The sequence below is a fragment of the Platalea leucorodia genome, assembly GCF_965183815.1.
Source record: "Platalea leucorodia genome assembly, chromosome: 6".
NCBI lineage: Eukaryota > Metazoa > Chordata > Aves > Pelecaniformes > Threskiornithidae > Platalea > Platalea leucorodia.
Window position 1 is genome coordinate 19,185,489 of NC_138828.1, and position 27,581 is coordinate 19,213,069.

Below are 27,581 nucleotides of genomic sequence, written 5' to 3' on the forward strand. Positions count from 1 at the left end.
AACACACACGGGTACCCCATGAAAACTTACTGCACTTCAAGATGAAGTTTGTTATTAAGTAACGACACGTTACAGAAATATACCTCAACAAATACAGCTGTGAATGCAAACATTTTCATTTCCGTAATAAACATATACTACAAATAAAAGATGAGCTGTGTGATCGAATTTACACTTTGAAAGATACATTTTTACAGGAAACCTATTTAAACGCATACCGATAGGTTTAGTTTTGCTTTCTTTTCCCCCGGGAAGGCCCTGCCTCACCAACAGATGACCACTAGATCACTTCTGCACGCTCCCCAGTCCCTGCTGCCGTAAACCTGAGCAAGCCACACGCTTTACGGGCCGCAGGCACAAACCTTAACACAAGGTACTCTTAGTAAGGTTCCAGCTGATTGCTGGACACCTCAAGTTGGGTCATTTGACCAAAGTCATTGATTTTAAGTACGTGATTATTTAAATACTATCTTAGTATTAGAAACCCAACATCAATTACACGTTATACACATGTAATTAGTTAGCATGCCTCAAAGTTTAAGCTGTAAATCATGTTGCATACCAACACGCTGCAGATTTTGGATATGATTATAAAGACAAAGCTACGTATATTTAAATTTATTTGTATTGTATTTTCCGTTTTCCTTGCACGCCAGCTGGCCATGTGTACAGCTAGTGTTTTTTTGGTCAGTTTGTTTCAAGTCAGAAGTGCCAGTTCAACACAGAGAAGCTTTCCTCAGGAAGGTTTCTAAGGCCCAAAAACTTTCAGTCGAGGCAAGACAGAGCGTAGTCTGAGTGTCTCTCGTTTCACACAAATGCCCTAACCACTGTGCTGTGCACTGTTTTGGGAAGCTGACGGGGTCTCTTGTGAAAGAGTATGAATTTCTTCCTAGTACACGACAAAATAACCCACAGAAAGAAAACATACTTCACAAGAATCAGAACCTGTTTTCCCACGTCCTCCTCTTCTCAAACCAAAGCTGCTAAGAAATTCCAGTCTCCACATTGAACTTCTTCCTGCTCCACCTTGCATTAATTAAGTTTCTGTGCATATGGTTTCTTGTAAACTTAAAAATAGGGAAAGGCATGAACTCTATTTAGTTTTAGCAAATTCTCTGGTTAGAGGGAAGGCATTCTGAGTCATTGAACATCCAGGCAATGCAGTTGTAAGAACATATGCAAGATTTAAGCTTTGCCTAAGCAGTACTACCACAAGAATGAGGTGCTAACTGCTGGCAACAACTGGTACTTGAAATAAAAAGCACCAACATAAAACATATACATGCTACTTACACTTTGTTAAATAGGCTTTTTTTCCTCTATATACCCTATTAATAGCTAAGATGTGTTTGATTACATAGCTTTCCATTTTCCTTTACGCCAACTCTAAATCTTTAAATACAAGACAACTGCCATCTTCAGGAAAAAAGCACAATTGACAACCTCCCCCCAGCATTCCGCATATGGAAACACGTTGCTAGGCAAAACCACAAACACTATGCCTCAATGCTTTCTATAGGAAACCCACATAATTTCAGTGTTGCATCTCCTTTCAAAAACAAAGCTTCTACGACAGGGAAAGCAGAGGAAATGAAATACTAAACATCAGTGATTATACTACAAACACCTTTCCAAACGAATCACGTGTTGCACCTCAGCAGAAAAGCGTATGTAGAAATATACATAATAATTTTACAAGCAGTTCTGTTAAATGTAAATACAGACTACATAGTCGAGACGCGATTAGAACGTGATAGAGCACGAGATCGGACTTTCCCAACTGTCAGCAACTTCTCTGCCCCCTTCCCTCTCACACCCAAGGAAGAGTTATTGTTTTTCAATTTTGTGTGCTTTTAAATAAGATATTTTCTGCAAAGTAACCATATTTACCTAAGAATCTGTGGAATGTTTATCTCAGGAACACTTAGATCATGAAAACATAGCATTAAAGAATAGGCACTTTGCAACAAAGCTGAAAATTATTACGTTACTTGGGTGTGAAGAGGCAGTTCCCAAATATTACTTTTGAAATGCTAATGAAATGCAAAACCATGTAATGTATACAGTTTCTATCATGGAAAAATGTGATTTACAGTTGTACAAACTAAGTGCACTTTCTTCTGTTTAAAGAAACATAGTATTTCTCAAAAACAGTAAAAATTAACATTTAAAGTTAATTAAGAAGTCAGTACACCAAGAATAACTCAGAAAAACAGGTAGAAACTAAAAAAAAAGTGCTGTTTTATCTCTTTGAAAAGTGTCAGTTGTTGTAATGAATGAGACAAGAAACTGATGCCATCTTCTTTTAAAAGCATTATAAAAATCATATTTTCTAATAGAAAGCAGAAAACGCACAGCCTTTCATTTGAGTGTTTTAGCCACAGCACATTATTTTGTCTGAAGCTTGCTGCCCTCGTGAAAGTGTTCCCCATAATACATGTATGGAACCAAAATTCTGTCCAGGTAGATTTTGTCACACCTGGTTTCCATTCTGTCTCCTGCATTTTCATTTCCAAGGCTGACAGTCTCACTGCTGGCAACTTGAATGTGACGCATGGCTTACATAGGTCTGTAAATGCCTTACAAAAAGAATATTTACTTTGCCCACCAGTGAAAATTGTCCTTAGTGGTCTGATCAGGATGATCACCTCATGCTGGGAAACAGTGGAGTAGTGTATTTGCTGGCTTAATACTGACCTGAAACGTTTAGAATCACCTACAAAGTTAATCCTACACATGGATGTTATTCCCCCCATTTCCTCCTGCCCCATCAATACCATCCGACTGGGAGGAAGATGGCCGAGAGTTCCTTGAACGAGGCTGGCCATTCAGTCCAAGTGGCGTTCCCAACCGATGGCTCATTTGGGATGCCGTATCGTCTGATTCCCATCGCTCCAACTCCTCTCGCACAAGTCGCTCCATTTGTTCCCTGTGGATTTCATTGTCACGACCCAGTCTTTCATCCTAAGCAGATAAAAGACACAAGCTGGAAGCACAGCTTCCAAACTGCAGTCTAAGCAAAACCCTATACAAACATGGGAAATTCTTATACCACTTAAGTATTTCCATAGGCTAGTGGAGAACCACAGCTAGTGCAGTAAATTGTTTTCTTTCCAGTGATGTAATGCCCAGGTTGTCACCTTCGCTTATGAAAGCACAATTTGTATTACAGTTCCTAATATTTAAATCCACCTCCAGAAATGTAAAATATACTGAGGAGAGCACACCCACAAGGAAGCCCCATCTCAAGAATCAAGCAGAATTATTGGCTGGAACAACAGTAACAGCCAGGAACACTGTACCTGTGACAGGGCAGCTAAAAGCCTGACCTACACAACCCACCAAGACAGTCCATCTCACCCACCCCTTAACAGCCCTGTCCTGGCTGTTCTTGCCCCATCAGGAAGCTGACAGATTTTAGCATCCACAGAACTAACATGTTTGTCCTACTGGCCACTTCCAAGGTCAAGAAAGAGAAGGTGGGAGGGGAGGCAATGGAAGCTCGATAACCCTGGTGACAGAGGTGACCTGCTTCCACCTGCCATATACAATCCCAGAGGCAACATGGGAGAAGAGCAGGCTGCACAGGCCTGCTGGGCTGGATCCCCCAGACTCTAACAGGCTAGTCCATAAAAAGCTCTGTATTAATCCCAACAGACACCAAGGCATGAAAGAGCTGCTTCAGCAACTACCGGACACCACTGCTGTCCAGTTCAGGTATTTAAATGGTGCTCTGTTGCCTCAGCATGACACAGGCCTGCTGTAAGATGGGTTGTCATATCTGAAGCTTGCATCATGTCCCTAACAGTTCATGTTTTAAATTTCGTGTTTTCCTAACACAAAACTGAAACCACTTGGCCGCTGCCAAAGCACCCACCTCGTCTTTACCACCACTCCCTCAACCCTCCCAAGCCAATCAGTAGGAAGAAGTGCTAACGATAAGCAAGCCATGCAGGTTGTGACCAGACAGGAGAGAGCTGGTGTCTTACCTCTGTCACTCCATCTAACAGTCTTCCCAACACATCTCTCCTTTTTAGTTTGGCTCTCTCCATTGCTTCGAGCTTCACAATAACGGCATCGATCTTGGAGACGATACTGCCGATAGAATGCTCCATGCGATCGACCCGCCTCATGAGTCTGAGGGCAACAAGCGTGAGCTTCAGCGACTCTGACATTTCTGAGTCAGTATCATTCTAGCACATCAACACACACAGCAGATGAGGATAAGGCAGCATTTTAATTCAAGGACGCATCTGACTTTCCACAGATGAATCCTACTGTCCAGGAAGGGACAAGGTACACAAGAGCAAGACGGTAACACAGGGGTAAAGCAGATGGGAGAAAAAAGTACATATTCCACTCTGTTTTCCCAAAATTTGTTGGTTCTAGTTACTCAAATTCTTCATTCAGCTAGTGTTGCTACAATTAATTAATATGGAGATCTATCCTTTTAGGCAAAATACACACTTACAAGTAACTTAATCTTATTAAAAACAACAGCTGAAGTTCTCACTGAACCTAAAACAACCTCAAGGTTTTACTACTGAAAAAAACCAGAAAGGTCTTCTGGCATTATTGTAGCATGACCATTTTCTCTCTTTTTTTCAATGACTGGGTTTTAAGGACAGGGTTTTTTTTTGTTGGGATTTTTTTGTTTGTTTGTTTTGATTTGGTTTTGGTTTTCCAACCGATTCCCATGAGCCTCTCTAAAGTACTTCCAGTTCAGATATTACTTGAAATCCGCTAAAAGGAGTGACTTAAGCACCTTAAAAACATAACATTTACTTTTATGAATAATTTGCTTAATATTCAGAGTAATAGGAGAGACTACTATATAACCGAAAGAAGAAAACCCACAAGGAAAAAAAAAAAAAAATCCAACCCCAACAGCATGCAGATTCATCCCCCTCAGAAGGATAAACTTACACTTGGAACTCTTCATAGGAAACCCCACTAGAGCTGCTGCCCCTCCTCCTGGAGCTGTGTCCGCTGTCTTCATCCTCATCCTCCTCAGAGTCGTCCAAGCTCCGGGGGAAGCTACGGCTGCTCAGAGGACGTGGCAGAGAGCTCCTATCCAGGTCCAGATCCTCCTTTGTGAAAACACAAGCCACAGACAGAGAAGATGTAAAGACTTTCACCTGTGCATGGGGGATGGGGGTGTCAAGGTCAAAGACCTCCTGCCCTCCATCAGCTACCCCTTGCCTTTTTACAGTTCTGCTCAGACAGCAAGGGATGAGAGTAAATGTGAAGGGAAACAAGAGGATTCTTCTAGGGCAGCAAACCAGCATGGGGAGAAGACTGGCAGATGGCGCTGGTGGCATACCACTCCTAACACTGAGCTCACCCTCTCTTTCTCCAGGTCATCTCTCATCTGCTGATGCTCATGCTCTGTCAATTCCTGGTCCCCATCCTGGTCATATTTGGTAAATATTGCTTCAATCTCTGCATCCGTGTGCCCCTTCCTGAAAAGGATGTAAAACCAGTTCCCTTACTTTCAATTTTTCAGATGCTGAATGTGGGAAAATAACACAAGAATGGCGAGGAGGACTGTAAACACACTCAAGTGACTTGCAGTTGGGGGTGTCGAAAAACACGTGTATCGTATTAACCGTTGTTCAGTCTTGTGTGCTTGACAAGTAGAACATCTGTGTTTAGATAACACAGGCCTGTGACAGACTCAGAAGCACTCTATCGAACATGCTTGAGATTCCTGCCCTGCTGTGGGAAAGATCAAAGCACAGTTGTAAACTATGCCTGCGCGAATCCCTGATACATGGCGAAAACAGCAGGTTCAGCGATCATCTAGCGAGGACCAAGCTCTGTGGTGCCTGTGTTCCCGTTTGTGTGCCTCTGCCCGGGTGCTGCTTCAGGGATCCCCCAGTTGGCAAGATAACAAAAATAAATTTTCTCTTTGCATTTCATCCGTGGTTTTGTGGTTGTTTTTGCGTCCTGCCTGTGTCGGCTCACACAGTGAATGAACTTCAAGTATTAGAAAAACACTTCACTCCGAACAGACTTTCATCCCCAAGCCAAAGACATGACTGATCCCAGTGCTGCCTATAAATTCACAGCACTGATAACAAAAAGCTCAGCCCTTACCTCTCATTAATTAATAGCACAAATCTCCCCTAGACTGCACCCTGCTCCTTCACAGGCATCCCTTTTATACCACCTTGATTTGTTCCCTTTCCTTGAACTCCTGCCTGTTCACAAACGTGTGCAGCAGCTCTGATTGATAGAAACATTATTGTTTCCTCAAAGACCTTAGATCTCTGCTTCCTCAGACCCTTCCTCCTTCACAACACAGCAACTCAAGGAGCTTGGGCCCCAGAGAGCCAAATCCTTCCTCTGCTGTGGGATGCCGCCCCACTGCAGCAACACCAGCCATAGCGCAGACTCCAGGGGCCAGACCTCAGCAGATTTCCTTAGTTAAGGCTTCTCTTCCACCTCAAACTGACCATTTCTTTTCCCACTCCTCTTCTCTTTTCTTCCGCAGTTCCACGCCCCAATTTGAATTTTCCTTTGTGCAATGCCTGCAGACCCATACGCAAAGATTGTTTACCTGTACACATTTGTTTGTTTACATAAACCTCCCATCAGATACAGGAAGAGCACCGTACCCTGCTCTGTGGTCTTTATTCACGTTAGCTACTCTTAGGGAGAGAAAGACTCAAAGACTTAACATCACATGTCTCTGGGGATACTATTCAAGGTAAGAAGTAACAGCTTCCTTACCCTTTTAGATCTTGCCGGAGTTCATCAAAATTTAGTTTTCCCCCACCTTGTCTCAGACTTTCTGAAATGTCATCAACAGTAGTCTTCTTCAATTTAAGTTTGATCATGGCTTTGTTGTAGCCCTAAAAGAAACAGTGAAATTTCATGTTTTACTTGTCATGAAGTGGTAACACTTGATTTCTAATAACTTTTTTGATTACAAAAATCAGCTAGTGACACTATCATTCAGTGTGTTCCAAAAGCCCTGCAAGAATCTGTCTTTTCCTCCAGTTTATCCATCTTTTATTTCAGCGTTTAAATGGGCAACATACAAATACCTTTGCAGTTAGCGGTAAAGCTTTCATCATTCAATTTGCACTGCAAGTCAGGAGGAATGGAGTATTTTGTCCCAGTAAGATACCTTTGGCAGCTACTGACAGTTAAGTGACAGCTTTAAATAATGCTGACAAAACAGATACAACTTTCTCCGGTCATTTTGCTTCTCTCTCATTCTTCAGTTGTAGGAATGACTTTTAAAAAAAGTCCTCATCCCAGCAAAGTAACACTTCATTTTTCTCTGCTCTGTTTTAATAACCCGTTTCCCAGTTTTAAACTCTGAGTCACCAGTCATGCCGAGTATGTGTTTAGACATTTCTGACCACGGTACAGCACCGCATCCATGCCAGAGCACAGGCACATGCACATGTTTTTCCTAAACTGAGATTCAGGTCAAGCTCTTAACTTTGTATTCAACAACCTTACTGGCAGCTGCCCTGGGAGCTCCCAACACATTATCCAAGACTTGCCTCATCTTATTGCCTGAAACAAGGTAATTCTGAATTCTGTGACCAAACCAAATAGCAGTTTAGCTTCATCAGTTCAATATTTCTGTATGTAACTAGACAGACAAATCCTGTGTCGTATTCAGTAGGCTGATCCTTCAACACAAAGTCTCAGATGACTAAAATACATTGTGATGGGAAGCTTTCTTTTGTTTAATTTACACTCAGCTCAGATTAATTTATTTTAACTAAGAGATGTGTATTTTCATCAGCTGCTGCCAGCTTTACTTGGAACGGTTTATATAGCATTTTATGGAGTAAGTTCAGATGGGAGGAATGAGATGTCAAACAAACAAAACATTATTTTTACCTTTCTGATCAGGTCAGACAGTTCCATTTCTGCCTTCTGTTGTGCCATATCTGATTTGACTTCGGAGTATGTATCATTGATAATGGCCAAAAACATGTTCTGTTCATAGGAAGAATAAAAAAGCCCACTTAAAAATTTCAACAAGTCTGAGCCCTACTACTCCTATGACCTTCGTGTGCAGACCTGTACATGAATTTTTTAAAAAGGGCCAGGAAAAAATGGTGGGCTGCTTAAAAAGCACTAATATTGAGAGCTTGAGATATTGAAATATGATGCACTGCAGTATAACAACTTGTAATGAAGACTACTGGTTATTAACATAACTAGAGAATTACTTTCCAGAGAGGGTTCGTGCCTACACACAGCAGTGGCAATAAGCCATGCCTGTCTAATGTCATACGTATAAGTTTGGCCTTCTACCTGCAAGGCCAAACTTATACAGATAACAACTGTGAACTAACCTAGGGAACACAGCTGGCAACAAAAATGCCTGAGGAATCAAGTTAACTTTTCATCCTATAATAACCAGCACAAACTCAAGGTTCTTATCTAGTTACTGCTCTGCTTGCATTTCAGACTAAAGATAAAAACAAAAAAAACTTAAAATCAGACACTTGGCATGTATACCACCAACTCTGAAAAGAAGTTTGGTTGCTTTTTCAGACAAAAGACAAAAAAAATCGGTCTCACAAACTCAGTGCCAAGCATATAATTGAGCCATGCCGTCATTACTGAAAGGGTCCTGCTGAACATGGAGTAAACACGACTGAATTGCAAGCTGGACATTCAAGTCCAAAAAGAATTACTCAATTTACCGGCAGGTTCAATGTGCCACTCTCATGCAGAAAGGCAGTGTTGATCTCTGTTTCCTCATGGACTTAAAAAAATGCTTTAGGTGAACAATCTTCCAATGCTGTATCTTTATGCATTCTTGCCCAACACCAGAGAAGTGAGAGGTAACTTGACTGCTGTCTATTTTGGTTTCAGCTGCCCAACATTAAGAGTTGGTGCTTTCTGCCCATCTTCCCTAACTTAGTTTCCAGGTCGCAGACGGGTCTCAAGGAGCTTACAGCAACATTTCACTCCAGCCAAATGACAGGATGTGCAGATATTAGTAAGCACACAAATTATAGCAAGTATGTTGGATAATCTTCTGTGCCTTCACACTCCAGTGCTTTTCTGCTACCCCTTAGAAAAAAATATTTCTTTCCCTTGCTGGACACTAGCCTCTGCTCCTCTGGATTTTGTGAGGTGCTTCAAAGCAAATATGAAACCCACTTCATGTGCTTCTTTGGCCAGAGTGACCCATATGTTATTTTCCACTCAACTGCTGGTCCATCACACTGAACAAGACTCTCTGCTTCCTTACTAGTGAATAGCCAAGATGAAGTCTTCTCCCACAAATAATATCTGAATGCCATTTCTCCTCACCTCAAAGAATAATAAAAAGCTTCATTAAGTACAAATTCATTAAGTAACTCTAAAAGTTATGATGATACAGGACTGCTGTACTGTTTTAAGGTTAGTAAAATCCTGCTTTAATGCTTGCTACCTTATCAAATGACCAAAAAACACAGTTTGGGGAATAATCTGAGGATTTCTTGCTCACATAACAGCTTCCGTTTGCTGATATCATCAGAAACAAAATTACTATATATTAATGTTAGTACCAAACTAACTGAAAACTACATCCAGGTAGAAGATACTGGGGCTCCTCTCTTATATCAGCATAAAAAATTGAATTTACTTGGTCGCTAGGTTTCTAAGAGAGAGGTCTCCTTCCTCCACTTTTTGTTATATAAATTATTAGTAAGACTGTAATATGGATTCAATACTAGTATTAACAGAGAGTATACAAAAGGTGAGTACACACTCACAATATACTCATCGTTTGAATTTATTTGTCAAACAATCATGTCTACATACTGCCTCTCAGATAAGTTCAGCTTCTTATAATACTGTTTGTCAAAAAGCATACAGGTAACCTGCACTGGGAAGGTGAGAAAGGCAGGGCCCAACTCTGCCCCGGAGAAGGAAAAGAGGATGGAAAAGAGGCCTTTGCAGGCCAACCCGCATATCTGAAAGCTGCTGCACTGCTGATGAATTAGGCTCTTCTAGCAGACAAGCTGTGTGTTGCATGCATGAACTAGGCTGTTGTAAAACACAGCCAGCCACACATTAGAGCACCTTATAAACTAAGAGCCTGTATGGAACATTACAGCTACTTTTCACCAAAGACACAGGCTTGCTGTGTATGCCAGCCAGGCATTATTCAGATTTTAGAAATAAAAAATTCTTTATAATAATAAAAAATACAGATTAAAAAAACCACAATGTGGAGGACTATATGGGAATGACAACAAACATACAACGCAAATCTATTTTAAATGAAGAAAAAAATGAAAGATATTAGTGACTGGCCATGTAACAGTCAGGCTGCATGCTCACCATTATCAAAAAAGCCCCAAGTAGCAGTAGGAATCAAAGAATAAGAGATGCAAAAATGGCCACCTACCCACCCCGCATAAACAAAGGCGTACATACCAAAAGAATGAAGAACATAAAGAACACAAATGTAGTGAAATAAATTGGTCCCAAAATTCGATTAGCTTCTTCAACCTCTGTGAAGTTGAAGTCTCCCAAAATGATGCGGAACTGAGTAAATCTTAAAAAACAAAACATATCCAGGAGTTGAAAAAAAAAACAGTTTTGGAGCTATGCAAGAATTCTCAATCTATTTTACCCTAACAATCTGACTGATGGGCAGCAGAGAGGTCTGCACTACTATAATACTTCATCAGGCACTGCAATAGTCAATTCCTCAAGCCCATCTCTAGGCAAAACCAAACTTGCAGTCAGATGCCACGCACACAGAACAAAACTAGGGTGGTTTACTTCTGGCTTTTGGTCAGAACTGATAATGGGGGCAACAGGAGGCAGAGCAAACCAAGGATTACCATTGTGAAGCTTTAAGACCCAGTCGTGTCCCTCTCCTATCCTTCTGCCTCTCGCATACACACAACCCCAACCTCTTCCCTCTAAAGCTGTCTGTACAGTGCCAAGGCTGGAAGAGGCTTGGCGCTGTACAGCACCACCAACATATTTCAAGTTCCTCTGCTTCTCTACAAGAAACTTTTTGCAATGCTGCCCCAAGGTAAGGGGGCGGGGGAAATCGATAACTGAACAACCTGGTAATTACCTCAGTTAGAATCAGGTTCTGTTGTACCAAATCAACAAAGGAAAAACTGATTAACAACCCTACATTAAGCCCTATCTCTCTCCCGGATTCCAGTAGATACTTACAAATTTACTAGTTGGCTGTCTAAGATCGACTCCATTTCTGAGTCAACCAACTACACATACTATCAGGAACACAGCCTTATTATGCATGCAACATTCAGTACCCATTACAAACATAAGTAAGCAAATAATCATTCAACTGCTGAAGACAGAGTTATTGCTTTGTCTAGGAATGTGACCAACTGTTATAAAACCATGTCACTTCCACCAACCAAAACCTGCCATTTTTAGTTCATTGATCTAACTATAGCATGTTTTTAATCTCACAGCAAAGACAGTTTTTGAACTAAAAATGCTATAAAAAAATGCATTTGCTACTGAGCTATATCAACAGTGATATGTCTGCAGCTTATCTGTTTAGATGGATGTCATAGGATTTGTTTGGTCTACGATGAGGCAACCAAATCCATATACTGAGAAATTCTTTGCATTTTTTATTCTTGTACTTACATGCAGTCCTGGAAAGTGCTGAAGTCGTCAATTTGAGTGCCAAAGACAAGATAGGCCAACTGAGCATATGCTAAGAAAATAATAAAAAACATAATAGCAAAGCCAATGACATCTTTGACGCAGCGAGACATGGTAGTGGATAACTGACTCATTGTTCTGTTGAAGTTAACAAACTTGAAAAGCTATTAAAAGAAAAAAAAAAAAAAACAAACTGTAAAGACAAGGAGACAACAATTTCTTAACACAATCGCTCTCCAGCCTTTTACATGTGAGATGTCTTACTGAATGTGACTGGAGACAAAGTAAGTTTCAGTTAATTTACATTCAGAAATACATCACTTCCTAAAACCACTGAGGCTTGAAATGTGAAGAAAATTCTGTGAGAACACCAATTTCTTGTTTGGGTGTGGGGTTTTGTTTGTTTGTTTTTTCACTCCTCTATTTGGCACCCTGGCTTCGGAGCAGTGTTACCGAAATGCTTCCAAAAGCGTATTTATTTATCTTCATCTTCAATGAAGATGTTAGCTATGAAATAGTAACATGCAAGAAAAGAAGATCTCATAGCTGACTTTGCTCGGAGCAGGCAGTTGGAATAGGGACTTCCCGAAGTCCCCTCCAACCGTTACTCTGCAGTTTACCATTATTTCTTATAATAAGCCAATTTATTGCTTTAAACATGATGCAAAAATTAGATGCAACTTTGTCTTATAAAACAGTAAGAGATTAGCTAACTTGCTTGATAAACCTAAGTATCAGTTTGGAGTATCAGAGTGGAAATTCACTTATCATTGGTCTTACATTTTCCCCCATTAGACAGTTTATTAACTAAATGTTCCTCTGCAGCTTTATACATACAGAGGACAGGAAAATGAGTACGGGCATGAAAAGAAGTATCACTAGAAAGGAGGCAGTAAACCAGAGAAATTAAGTTTAGTTAAAGTAATATATCTAGTTTTCATATGAATTGGACTAGCTGTATCAACCCTTCTAACAATTCAAAAGTTCTGAATAGATAAAATGGACACAGTTAAACCAGGCTAGGAAAAAGCAATACCCAGTAAGAATTACTGACTTAACCAATTCAGAAATAATAAAAACATTTCTTTACATGTCTGCTGTGACAAAGCACTAGCACTGACTACATCTTCTAGAGGCAAGCAAGGGCTGACTAAACCTGTGGCAAATTACAACCTTGCTTTTCATCTGCAAGAAGTTACCCCTGTGCTCTGACTTTCTCGTGTGACCAATTTTAGGAGAAACATGACTAAACCTCAAATAATATATCACATGAAACTCAGAATACTGCTTACATTCTAATGTTAGAATAAGGATGTGTGTCTTGGAGTTACCTTAATCCAGACAAAAAACACAGTGACTGCAGCAATGTTGTTGAATTGCATTTGCCAATATGCCAAAGGTTCAAAATTGGGGAACGAGTTCTGATCTTCCAGCAGCTTCTTCAAGAGCATATCAACAGTTGATAGCCTATAGATGCTAATTCCTATAGCTACCACAGAGAGCTGAGTACAAAAGAAACATACAAACATATGAACGGTGATTACAGTTTTAAAACAACTTGTTTTAGCCACATACATCAGATAAAGTTAGGATATGAGGAACACCATGTTATTTATAGCACTACCATAATGTGAGCTTTAAGTAAAAGCAAATATATTGTTTTCAAGGTGTCCTGACTACAAAGCTAAAGTAACAGCTAGGGATTGCACAGAGCCTGGGGGAGGGGGGGGGGGGGGAGAATCACTGATGTAAGCTTCTCGCAGTCCTCAGGGTCAACCCCGCTGGTCACTGATCACATTAGTGCTTAGGGCCAGGTAGTTGTGGGGGCTGGAGGGAGCCAGGTTTCACCACCTTTCACTCAGGAGTACTTTAACAGCCCAGTGGCTGCTGTTTATTGAGATAGACCCCAAACTAGAGTTTCTGGACATATCAGGAAATGCATTCCACAACAAAACCATGATAGTCCTGGACTACAGACAAATAGCCTGGGAGTAAGAATATTTAGAAATCTTTTCCTTGCCACAGTTGAAGAACAAGATGATGGTGAAGCCTAAAAAATGAAGCTGTCACAGAGGAGGAAATATAAGGAAAGAAAGATGACAATTCAAAAAGACAAAGGTGAAAAAGAGTAAAGAGCAGAATGACAGCAGTAGCCAAAAAGGTACTAGAGTTTCTCCGGAGTACAGACTGACCAGTATTGCCCAGAACGAGCAGCAGCAGAGAAGCTGTAGTTTTACCATACAGGTAAGGGTCTTGTTTTGACCTCTGCAAATGTGCTTTTTATTAATGGAAGTGAATACTTCATCTTGTATACAGAGTCATGAAGTACATCATCTTATATTCAAACAATGTCCCTCAGACAAGGTACAAACAGAGAATTTGACCCTTTTTGTGAACTGAATTTTATACTCACGCTTGAATACACTTCACTGACTGTAACAGGAAAGCATCTCATTCCCCCCCTCCACCTTTAAGTATAACAAACGGCACACAGTTCATGTAAACATCCTTCTAAATGGTCCTTCATTTACAAAGCACTGCGATGCAAGTATGATTTCTCTAGGTTACAGATACTAACTTCAAGACTTAAACCTTTGATTCGTCCAAGCCTGAAGATACAAAACAAGCGTGGGACTGGAACTGTTTCAGCCCTGCTGGCTTTGTATACTTTCGGTAAGCACAGCTTGATCTAAGTCCCTAGAGAATTATATTGTGTAGCTTTAAATTCAAAGCTCAGATTTTCTGCTACACCAAGATTACTGATGTGCAACACTGTCCACTTAACCAAGAAAGCAGCCTTGACAGCTGCCAGCACCCTACAATTTTGAGACACTTCCTCAAACCTGGTATCAGCTGGTGAGTATTTTAATACAACTTTAAATCTCTTTGTGGTTCTTTGCGAACATATTCAAATCCCAGTCCCATTCCTCCAAATGCAAATCACTACTTTAAAGCAGATGATTTTCTTACTTGAAAGGCACTGCAATAGTCCGTATCAGATACGTAGAAGAGAAATGAGGGCAAGTTTGTTACCTCCCATAATGGCTGTGCCTTTGTAGACAAAAACTGTGAAAAAGTATACTGGACAAATACTCTAAACTTTTCACGAGGTTGTGAAGGTTGAAACCACTGAAGACAGAACAAGCAAGTTTGCAAAACACACCAACATTACCACACAGACTAAAATTGTCTTATTCAGACTGTATAGTCCCAATAGTCTGTAAGTATCCTTCCTCATGATGGCCCTATCCCTTAAACCCAAAATAGGTATACTGAGATTAACGTCTCCCACAAAGTGCATTTCAGAAAGCAATTTTAGCCTTATTATAAAGGTTACTTACCACAATGATAAGGATATCAAGGCAATTCCAGAGACTTCTGAAGTAGTGCAGTCTATGAATGTGAATTTCTAAGATCTCTTCCACCATATAATAAAGAACAAAAAGACAAAATGCCATTTCACAGGCTGCCAGGAAAAAATCGAAAGTGGAGATGTAGTGAATCAGCCTCACTGGCTGGAACTGCCAAGATGTAACAAGGCCTCCAGTTGCTGGAAACTCCACTAACAACCTGCATTTAAATAAAGGCAAAGAAAAAAAAAATTTGTTTACACAGTGTTGATGAAAAGCACTACTAAAAGACACATGGGTTTATTTACATAATTATTTAAATAATGGGAACAGGCAAAAGTCCACATATGATTCAGAGAAGACACTACATAGGACAGAAGGTGTAAACCTGACCGCACTCAATTTTGACTAAAACCCAAAACATTTCAGCAACAGTGAGAAAACAGAGACAGAAAGACCCGTCTTCATCTGCATGTGTTTCATGCTGTCTGAACTAAAGACTGATGTTGTATATCCATGTATTTACTTTAATAAACCAACTCACTAGAGAAGTTGCCTGCAAACTACACCCAAGCCGTTGTGGCATCAGGAAAGTCAGAACTGCCTCCAGATGGTGAGTGCAGCCGCCATGTGGAGTCCTACTTCTTTGACAGGGAGGCATGCCACTTCAGTTGTCCGTCTCCTTTATACAAAACATATGCTTACCCATGTCCTCAAAACAAAGCAATCACAAGAAAACCCCAAGTCTACAACCTACACTGTGCAGTCTGAACACTGTCATGGTTCTGCTCATACCTGACAACGCAGAATAGGTTGATGTTTGCATTGTATACAGAGAAATCAATGAAAGCTGCTCTGGTCCCTCTGTCCAGCCACAGATTCTTCTTAAGGCTAGCAATCTGCACAGCTGTCACTTCTCTGGTCCTTGAGAGGTCTTGGTAATAACCAGCCCCACTGTATGTGGCAATCAAGCCCCAGTGGCTGCTCCCATTCAAATCCTTCTCATTGGTGTACGTCCAACTAGTTCAGAAGTAAGTGAAACAGAGCACGTTAGTCTTTCCACTTTCAACTTACAAATAACAAAACAGACACCAACATAACCTGACTAAAAAAACATACCAGTTACTTAAAGATGCTTTCATTTAAGAGGTACTTGTAGAAAGTTTTGATGTTTCTACCCTGGAGAAAGAGCTTACAAAGTTCCTTTGACTAACACAACAAAATTAAGATAGAAAGATGGGTCACAAGTCTATCAATCCTCTCACACAGAATTTCTGTCCTCAGGGAAAGAAAGAAAACTGGCATTTACATAGTTACGTTCCACTTCCAAAACCTTTTACAGTTCAACTCACACATCATCCTCCAAGAGAGGCAGTGCTATTCCCATTTTTAGCCAGGGAAGACAACTCAGTGAAACCACGGCAGTAATACAATCTGGAATTACAGAACAGGTGCTCATGAGTTGCAGTGCTGCACTCAGACCACAGCGTGTCTCCCATGCACAACAGCTACCGATGGCACAATGACAGCACCTAAACTCAAGTGGCTCAAGAGCACAGTCCTCTCCAAGTTCAGTAAGGTTTCTCCACGAGCAGAACTGCCAGCTGCTCTGGATTTACCTGGCTTTACAGACAGAACGTACAGCAAATGCAGAGTTGCCTCTGCCAAGTGACTTACTGTGAAATTCAGCATAACCCAGGTCAGGGGGAAGAAAAAAAAAAAAAAAAAAAGAGTATCTACAGGAATACTACGTACGCCGTTCCATTTCGAAGTCCAAAAGGAGCAGTATCTTCGTTAGCTACAGAATAGACATCATAGCAGTCTTTGATTTCATCCTTTAAATCTTCAGGTATGGAGCACGAACCATTTCTCACTTTCAGCTGCCGAATGCGAGGCACCCCTAGGAGCAGGTTCTCATAATAAATGAAGCTTTTGTTTTCTGCCATGGTTTTGTTGTTGTACCACATCTCCCAGTAAAGACCATCCAGCAAAGGGCCTTCTGTGAACTGGGGAGGAAGACAGAATTTTAGTTTGCACGTTGCCAGCACTGCTTTTATAGATCTTCATTCCGTGGACGTGTTAGAATTGCAGCTAATAAGTTTTCTGACACGGCCTTACTGTTACCTGTCCTCCAAAGACATTTTGTAACCTTGCCCTGCCCTGCCCCACTAGCGTTACCTAGCTTCTAAACTTTCACATACTAAAGGCCTGCTTTGTTCCATAGCTTTGACATTGTGCGCAGAGATCTTCATGCATAACTCCCACTGCGTTAGAAAAAATATCCTGCAGGTTAAATTTACAGGCCATGACAGGACAAGCAAATCACAGCAACAGAGAGATAAAAAATTGGTTTTCGATTACCTTCCAGAAGTCATCCATTGTAGACAAAGTTTTGAAATCAGTTTTCTCCATTTTTGATACAGGTGTTTCCAGGAAGAGCTGCGACATAACCCTTGTGTAATAGTACATACTGGAACTCACTGTCCCGTAAGTTACTGCAAAAGATTTGGTAAGGAGTGAGAGGTAAAGGGGTTGGGGAAAAGAGAAGAGAGAAAAAGAAAGGAAAAAAAAAAAAAAAAGAAAAAAAAAAAAAAAAGAGTACTTTGCTTGGTTTGTTTTGGATACATCAGGTTGTATTTGTATAGGTTTTGCCCTGAAAAGTTTAAGCTTCAGAACAAAACAAAATCCACACCAAGCAGCATTTGTCTGTCAACTGTGATTAAAATACAAAAAGCAGTGAAGAACAGACTGATCAATCAGCTTAAAATGCTCAGTTCTCCTTCCCACACCTCATTCTATTATTAATGCTTCTACAAAAGGTAACTTCAAGAAAAACAAAGGCAGGATTCAGCAGCCTGAAGAGAGGCAGCTAGTGCCTTTTTAGCCGACTTCTGCTATCCAAGGCATCCATAGAGAGCTGGCACGGATGGCACAAGATCTCAGGAGAACTATGCCCTGCTTGAGCAGATAATGACAGTCAACCAGGATATCGCAGGGCACTGCGAATGACATTAGCTACCTATGGTTAGACAACGAAACTCCACCCAAGATGTGCAGTGCTTCTAAGAGAATCTCCCCACAGAAAATAAATGACACCGTATTACTTCTTTTCCTCACACTGGGCCAAGCATTTGGCTGAGGACCACAGAGCATAAATCATAAAATGACGTACAAAGCCTTGAGAGAACAGTCTCTGGCACTGATACTGTTACTGCCTATAAATACTTAAAACCATTTTATGGCTAAAACTCAGAGAAGCCTGAAAGATTAAGTCTACACTGAACAACCTCCATCAGTTTTGACAATTTTATAAAAATATTTTATCACAAGGAGGAAAATGTGTTTTCTTTAGCAACTGGAGAACAAGAACTATTTTTAATAGATTTCTGCTGTGGCACGTGGAATGCATCACATGACCGTGCAATACCTGGATTCTCTCTAAATATGTACTCTCAAAAACACAAGAGTACAAGAAATACCCATAGCATTTAGCCTGCACTGGAAAGCTCTCTCCTAGGGCATGCCAAGCCATAGACCAGTCTGTCCCATAGTTATTGCTTACGTGTAAAATTAAAAAGGACAGTACTTAAAAAAATACTAACGAGTTAGCAATATCTGTAGATATTTAACACACTATAGTTTTCTTTTTTTCTGTTACCAAAAATCTTTTTCTATAGCAAAACAAATTGTAAACAGCCTGCAGTCAAACTTTTCCCGCTGAAACCAGTTTCACTTTATTTCAATTTAGGTCCCTCACTGCTATTGCCTTACACTACTTTGTCCGTAAACCTGCACTAAGCATTCTTAAAGCACGTGGGAAGAAAAAATCCATGATAATTAGTATATAACCATACTTGCAGTACAACACCAAAACAGTTGGTCAACAGTATAAAGTTTGGGGTTTTGGGGTTTTTTAGTAATTCTACGCCACACAAGCAAGGCAGACTTGCTCTCAGAGCCAGTCTAACCAATGTAGTTTTGCATTTTCTTTTCCACTCCAAGATTCTCTCTCACAAAAACCAAAAACATCACCTTGTCCTATTACAACTGATCATAAACGACAACTTAAGTGTCACTGACATTTCAGGCATTTAGAACAGAACTGTCCACACTAAAAATTGGAGGCTTGAAACATATCAGCTTTCCAAAGATATGCTAACTTAACGCATACAGATTTTGTTGCTATTCTCCCTAGTAATGGAATAAAACATTTATTTCACAGCTCCATAGTAAGTTCTATTTTGCATTGTCTTGCTAATTTTTATGCAAATATATGAACACGCGTTGTTTTGACTATTAAGTTAAAAATCCCTAGAAGTCTTGAAATAGAATTGTATAAGGGCTTCAAGTTCCCAAGGCCAGAAAAGAAGACGGCTCCCAGAACCGTCACATTAAACAGGCCACAAGTGTTCACGGTGCTGTGCGAGGCCTGGGCTCCACATCCTGTACTATCCATGCTCCAGCATCATTAAGGTTCTTCATGCTCAAAAAAGAACAGCAAACTCAGTTCAGGCTGCTTTCTTAAAAACTCTGTTTGGGTCCAGGAATACTGTTGTGTACGAGGCTAGAGATCCATCAAGCTCCTCACTTCTGTACCAAGTCTGTATTTAGTAGAATCTCCTAATATTATCTTCAATGTTGATTCTAGAGCACCTACCTCAATGCAGTCACTACTTAAAAGCCAAATAAAATAAAATAAAATAATAATAATAATAATAATAATAATAATAATAATAAAAAGAGTAGGCTGAACGTTACTCTGTTCTGCGTTCCATACTGTTATGGTACTTCATATGATATCATAGACAACAAAACAGATGACACACTTAAATCATGGAAGTCTCCAGCTGTGATCCAAATATACTTGAGTATATATAGCTGCAGGTGCGTTTAAAACATCCAGCATCATGCAAACACAGATTATCAGACATTTCTAAGTAGCTAGCATTATCTCTGCCTTTCCAGCTACTATCAAGAACTTTTATTCTTAGAATGATCTGTACATAAGTTTGGTGATAAATTTGAAACTCGGTGATTTAATTTGATTTTTTTGTCCTAGATGACTAACTCCTACCCTTCACATTTAACCGTTCTGTTCAGTGATTTCAAAATGCGTAGCAGAAGCATCACACCGCAATGTGGTACTACATTAAAAAAAAATATTCCCTAAAACCAAAGAATAAGTATATTACCATTCTGCTTAAAGGTTCAAAACTTGTTAAGGCACAGAAAGTTGCAGTATTTTCAATCTCAAGCAACAATCCAAGCACAGAAACAAGAGAAAGATTTAATTCCAAATATTTGCCTAGACACCTGCCCATTAATTCTTCTCCCACATCACTGAAACAGCCTTCATTCTGGAATCACAGAGAGCAAGCAGATAGTACAGAACTGGATGCATTAATGCTGAATGCTACTTACAGACACACAAGACCACAAGGAAAATCATGTACGTAACCAGCTCCCGTAAAACACTTTTCAGATATCTCTCTCTGCTGGTGTTGCTTTCTTCCATGAGTCTTGTCCCCCACAGACCTTAAAAGGAAAACATATATAATGATATAAACAGATGTCTGATACTAGATACGTGAGTGACATAAGAAGTTAAGTGGTTTTGAAAGCTTAACCTATGTCATGTCTGCTGCAGGCTCTTCTATGAATTTTAAACTTATCTAAGTTCAAGCAAGAACAACTTCTTTGGGTTGCCCTTCCGTAGGCTGAACGGGGCCCGAGGCAGTATTAGCTATTCAAGAGATACCATGATAATTTAGTAATAGCTCAGCAGAACTCTAACAGAATCTGCTGAAGATTTGCCAGAAGTACTGTCACTTAAAACAACACGGTACGAAAACAGATACAAGTATATAAAGACACGCTCAAGATAGCCATCCTTCAAGAAATGCAGTGCAGTGGTTTTTTTGTTTTTTGTTTTTTAAATATGAAAAGCATTGTTAGATCAATGAAAATGCACGTTCAGTATTGAATCTTTATTAGTAGTCTTAACTAACTTTCTACCTGAAAGGAGGATACGTCAGTCAAACATATTTTTAAAGAAAACAAATTGTAACCTTCCTCTCCCAAACAGGCAAGGCATGTCCAACAGAGACACATGGTGAGTATTTCCACTATTTCTTTCCCTGCACAAGAGTTATCGAAACATTAGGAGTGGCCTAAATGAGCAACCACCATCTAGCTGTCAAAGTGGCCAAGTGCATCAGCTGAACTATCTCTGCCTCTTACTAGCTTCATACTATATTTGACATTTTCAAGAAGACAGTGTAAGAGGAGTTATTGAACGTTGGTGATCCTTTCCAAAAGGGTAACACGGAAAAGCAAAAGGATCTTTTAAACGGAGTCCCTAGAAGAAGTAACCACCTGAGAACAGAAAGCAGTTAGTAACCGCTATACTTTTTTCCTGTGCCTAACACAGAACAGAAAAAAAAGCTGGGAACAGGTGCTGATGCTCAGACCAGAACTGCGACCTCCAAGGATCTTCTCTTCATTTAAGCCTAAATAAAGCAAGGTGATCTGACTTTAGTTTATAGTGGGAGAGAAAGCATATAAAAATAAAAATTCACTCTTACAGAACTGCACCAAACTTCCACCCTTTTCCTTTTCAGGAATTCTAAAGGCCAACCTTTTAAAACATCCTTTACGTTCCCAGTAGATGGAAATGAAGTAAGCTCAAACTCCCTAAGAAAAACTCTCGGACCCTTCAAACATACCAGAGTAATTTGAAGTCAAATGGAACAGTAACAAGGGATAGCCAAAACACGTTATAAAGCTGACAACGAAGTGAGAGTGCAGTTGCTTTGCAAGCACTGCTGTAAGACTAAGACGGACGAAGGCTAATCTGCCTGCTGCAGAACTTCATTTGCTAACAAAGAGATGGGAATAAGGAAGCTCTTCCCTCTACCTGCAAATACAAGGTTTATTCAGAAAAAAACCAATGTGTTGGATGTTTTAGAAGCCTTTCAGCTACCACATTTTTAAGTTGTGACCTAACCACAAAGTCAACCAGGAAACTGCTCTTGCATAAGGCACAGCAAGCACTAGTAGTCTTAGCATTAACCTCTGTTCACACTCCTTAATGAGTAACTTAGAACCCTCACTAGTGTCAGCCCCCAAAACAAGAGAGCTTTTTCAAAGATGTTCTTTAAGGCTGAGTCTGAAAATTCACGAAGACCGCAGCTTTACTACACAGAATGCCAAATCCTCACCATTAGGTCATTCTTGAAGACAGAAACACAAAACTAAGAACATTTACAGAGTCACTAATAATAAAGAACTCAAGAAATTCAGCCTCTAACACAGCACTGCGTTGCACTAGCAACCTCATAATAAAGGCAGGAAAACATTACAGAAGAGAGGAAGAAAAGGCTGGAACAGCCAGTGAGCTAAGCTGGCAAGAGAGCCGAGTCCCGGCTGTCAGCACATTACTCACCAATAAGAAATGTGGTGAGCAGAAAGCTTGAGAGCTCAAATTCTGTCCTATTAGAATACTGTTAGGAGTCAGCAAGGAACAGTTACACGTGGAAAAAAAAAAAAAAAAAAAAAGAAAAAAAACCAAAACCAACAAAAAACCCACAACACCAAAAAACACACCGCACCAGAGATCATACAATGATCTTTGTGTTACATGAACTCTGGATTTGCCTGCCAGCTAGCTTGAAGCTTTCATTAGTAGCCACGTTTTTAGAAGACATGTACATTATTCCCCTTTTTGCCATCTTAGAATATTCGTTTAGATGCCTCAAGAATAGTGGCGGTAAGCAGTGCTGGATTTAAGTTGACATCTATTGCAAGCACCAAAACCATTTCATTTCTAGCCTCGATTAATCATTTTCTGTTCATTCCCTATATAAATTTGCTGTTCATCAACTTTTTGACAGAATCTACGTACTCTTTCATTTATCAAACAAATCTGCAACTAACAATTCTCTCATACTCATTCTGTAGCCCAAACGGCTTACCCAAAGAGTGTACGAACTCAGAAGAGTTATCAAAAAATAATGATCAAATGCAAATAATAAAAATAGATGAAATTTCATCTTACAATAAAAAGTCTAGCTTGTTAGGTAACACAGGAAATTAAAATCTTTCTGTTTACACATATATAAAATGTTATATAAATATATATACATGTAATATATATATAACGTATATGTAATTACATATACACATATACCTACATAATCATAAAGCCAAGTTTAAAAGGTAGAGAATGCATGTAAAGTAATTCAGACTTATGTAAAAGTCTTAAGTTTTGAAAGCACTCAAGCCCAGACACATATCACTAACTAATCTGCCTACACAGAAATTCAGATGCTGGGGAAAAATGGGGCTGGTGGAAGGAGAGGAAAGTGACCCTCAGGCAAAGATGCTTTGTCCCAAAACAACAACAAAACAGTCTCACAATCCTTAGTTCACAGTCCTTAGTAAGGTACAATCGGAGCCTGCACTAGTTCAACTCAGTAAAACTGTTACGATGCATTCTTCGTAAATGTAACAATTAACGAGTGACTGGAAATGATATTTGATACTTCATTTAACAATAACTAAGAAAACCTTTCAAGAAATACCTCACATGCACTCCTTAGTATTGATGCACATGAGGACACAGTAGCCCTGGGTGACCAAGTACAGCTCTGAAGGGCAGATTACCTTTCCAGCCCGGCTCTGGAAACGGACTTTGCTCTTACCCTTCAAAACTTTTGATGACTTTCTCCTTAACAGAGTTGAATCCCCTCCACTCCCCTCAGCATCTGGGATGTTTGCTGAAGAGATCTGCAAAACTAGAGGGAATAAAGCTACTTCACAGAGACTCATGTCAGAATCTGGAAAGAATCCACAAAGAGAAGAACCTAAAATACAGATAAGTCTGAAGCAGCTGACTTTCCATTCACTCAGTAACTCCTGTTACAGTCTCGCTGACAGTTGCAATTACCAAAATCCCATTACCTTAAATCCTCTCTACATTTTTATTTCACGACTGACAGCAAGAAAAGCTGTCATTCAATATCCCTCAGTTGATGAGCGGCAGCTTGTTTAGCCATGGTAACACTATCACTTATGACATCCAAAGGATTAATCCCTCTGGTCGAATTCTGTCTAGTGAAATGGAATTTCATTAAATAAATCTATGCTAACTTTCCTCTAGTCGTCTTGAAATAAAACCGAGTATGTAATTTTCCAGTCTTCAAAGATCCTCATGGTTATCCATGAAATGTCAAAAGAACTACTGAGTGCTCTTTCCAGCGTTAAAACCTCAGTTATCCTTCAAGTGCCCTATATTTATTTCAGGCTTGAAATCAGCCCTTTCGCTGGGTAGCCTGCAGCGATCACATTCTTCAGAGAAAGTTAGTTACCTATGCAGCAGGCAAGTACAGCACCTTGCACTACTTCCACGGCATGAAAGTCATAGCTAACCATTAATTGTGCCTATGAATTAATGGCAACATTCTCACAAAAGAGACAGAAAAGTATCTGTCTACTACACTAACTTTAGCTACACTTGCCTATAAACACAAAATGTATGCAGGCCAGAAATCAACAGAAACTGTGGACGGTAACCACAGGGATAAATCTGCTCCGAACATTCCTAGAACATGAAACCAAGTCTTTTCATTTTACAGCTAAAAATAGAATACTACCAGTGTACACTGACTGTCTCCAACAGCAAGAGGCAGCTTGGTCCATGGCCATTATTGAAAATATTTGTTTTCTTGCACTGCAAGGACGTGTAACTTTGCACCACTCTCCACACAGCGCACGCTTGATTAATAGGCTCACACTCTGTAGTGCAAAGAGAGCCACACCAGTCCAAAGGATGCATAATGTTATCACGTCAAAGGTTGTCCTCACCTTTCAGCCTGAAAGCAGAAATTAAAAGTTCAAGCTATGGTTGCACATCAGCTCCCAAACTGGTTATTCTAGCCCAAGACACATTGCTTTTAGGTAGCAGGACAGGCAAGGGATCCGTCTACGAGAGCAGGGCCAGAACATCTTCTCTGGCAACATCTGCCTGATGCTGACGCTGCTGAAGGCTCAGCTGCACTCATTCTGCCCAGCAAGCATGCAGCTTCACCAAAACCCAGCCCCTCTTGGTTCTGCTGCTTGCCCAGCTGAACAAGGTGCAAATGCATATATAGGCTTAAAAACAAAAACCTGCTAGAAAAAAAGCATACGAAAAGTAAGCAACCTTCTTCCACCCAAAACCAACGCTAAGCTGTAGATGCAGATGCAACTATAGATGATTCAACAAAGCATTTTACCAAGCCTCCGTTAGAATGGTACCTCAGGGCAGGGCAGGGGCGAGGTCTGTCCGACGGACTTTCTTTCCATCTGCGAATACGCTGACCTTACACAAATCACACGTTACTAAGCTCTGCCTTCAGGTTCAAGATGGCTGAGAAACCAGCATCAAAATCTGTCCTAGTGTGGATAATCTGAGTATTACTCCAGAAACCATGATGGAGATGAAACAGTAGCAACTTAAGCCAGGTCATCATGACATCACTCACCTCATGTTCAAACACCACTATTTTTCACCACAGTTAAAAGCATATACGGGAAGTTGCTTCTTGGCAACAACTACTACAAAGGGAGCATCTTAACAGTCTACTTAGATAAGCATTTTTATAAAAGAACTTCACTTTCTCCATGTGAGGCAGCTCTTTTCCTAGGCAATTTACATATCTCAGCGACAGACTGAACTAAACACACCACTGAAGACTCCAAACAGAGCACTGTCAGTTCATGCATAACACATAATTATCACTGATATTTTTTCCTGGCCATTCTGGTCTCTTGTTATGAGGTGACTTAGTTCATTGAACACTCTCCCAATAAAATCTGCTGAAAAGAAAACATGCTCTATTCCATAATCTCTGCAAGTCTGACTTGCATCCAAGTAAAACACTGCAATGATCAAGAGGGATTTATTTTGGTGCAAGACAGCTGAAGTCAGAGAAATCATTACGGCAAATGATTTTTGAATGCACATGAAAATCAAAGTGAAGACATACAGGACATAGAACAGCCTAATTTACAAGTCCCTGGTTAAAATTGAGTTAATTTTGATACCTCTGCTGCTGCTGTGCCAGCCAGCAACAGTACGACCTGTCACTTCAGAAAATCCACATTTTAGAATCATAGAATCATTTAGGTTGGAAAAGACCCTTAAGATCATCGAGTCCAACCGTAAAACTAACACTGCGAAGTCCACCACTAGGTTTCTTCTTCTAAAAGAAGAATATTTTCTCAATATGGTTTACTTTTCCTGCAGCTTTATAACTATAAAGATTTTGTTGGACACTTAAACAAATCCTTCGTTTAAAATCCTCACGATTTGATGCCGACATTTTAAGCTTTGCTGAAAAGGAAGGGGGGTTTCTCACGTGCGCTCCCACAAGCTTGAATCCAAAGAACTCCCCATCCACCATTTTCTCTGCTGCATCAAATCAGCCCCGTACACGGCCAGCTGAGCACAGAGTTCATGCAGCAAGCCGGGAACGACACTCCAAACGCTCATTTGATGTGCTCTCGCTTACGCTGCAAACTATGTCCCCGGTCACCAGCGGTGCATCAGCAGGCAGCTCTCAATAACCAAGGGCAGCTCCAAGGCACTGCACAATATTGCTGAAAAGCAGAAATGAATAAACACCCTCCCAACAATCCCACTCTAAGCACGAACGCCTTCCTAACCACCTCTTTTATAGGACAGAGGATGCTGAAAAAAAGAGAAAGACAAGTATTCTGCTCCAACTCTCCAAAGACCTGGTGCTGGGTCAGAAAAGCCACACGTATCCAAAAACTACTCAGGAGCATCTCTTACACAGAAAGCAGCCAGGACCAGGACCGGGGGGGCAGAGAGCTCTATGCTCCAGAGGGAAGGGAGAGGAGAGGTGTGCACGCATGTGTGCGTGCTGGGGGCATAACCAGGACAGAGATCAGAACATGGACGGGCACGAAGAGGCGGGGACGCAGACAGGGGCAAGCACGGCTGGACAGACGGGAGACGGGAAAAGAACATGGGCAGGGGAAAAAGAGGACCGGCAGCAAAGGGCTGGGCGGAAGAAAAGGCAAGAGGGACTACAAACAACGCATAAACGCTCCTCTCGGCGACAGCCTGCGGGAGAAGGCAGCCGCGCTGCAGGCCCCGGAGGGCCCGGGCGGGGGGCAGCGGCTCTCACCTCGCAGCCGCCGCGCCAGGCGCTTGGCCCAGGCAGCGCGGTGGGGCGCGGCGCCCTCGGGCGGCACCGGCGGGCGGCTCGGCGCCTCCGCCCCGCCGCGCCCCGCGGGGAGCCGCCGCTGCCGCCGCCCGCCGCCGCCCTGACCCGCCGCGCCGCTGCCCAACGACGACGAAGCGCCGGCCGCGGGGCTGCCCCACTCCACGTCCATCTCCAGCACCGGCCCTGCCGCCGCCGCCCCCTCCTCCTCCTCGGGCTCGAAGCCCGGGTTGTCCCGGCTCCAGGCCTGCCGCGAGCAGGCGGAGAGCGGCGGCGACGGCGGGCAGGAGCCGGCCCGCGCCGCCTCGCCCAGCCGCTCCAGCTCCAGCTGCTCCCGCCCGCGCCGGCAGCCGCCGCGGCCCGCCAT

At 41.2% G+C, this 27,581-nt stretch overlaps 1 protein-coding gene across 1 annotated transcript; it reads right to left on the reverse strand.

Annotated features, from left to right (window-relative positions):
* Positions 1-27,581, reverse strand: PKD2 (polycystin 2, transient receptor potential cation channel; the record flags this gene model as incomplete). Its single annotated transcript, XM_082315306.1, has 15 exons — positions 1-2,964; positions 3,990-4,137; positions 4,927-5,090; positions 5,345-5,462; positions 6,736-6,857; positions 7,867-7,965; positions 10,411-10,531; positions 11,617-11,798; positions 12,966-13,136; positions 14,976-15,204; positions 15,780-16,004; positions 16,740-16,990; positions 17,346-17,479; positions 20,406-20,519; positions 27,179-27,581. The coding sequence occupies 15 exons, from the start codon at positions 27,579-27,581 to the stop codon at positions 2,731-2,733; spliced, it is 2,715 nt and encodes a 904-aa protein (XP_082171432.1). The 3' UTR covers positions 1-2,730.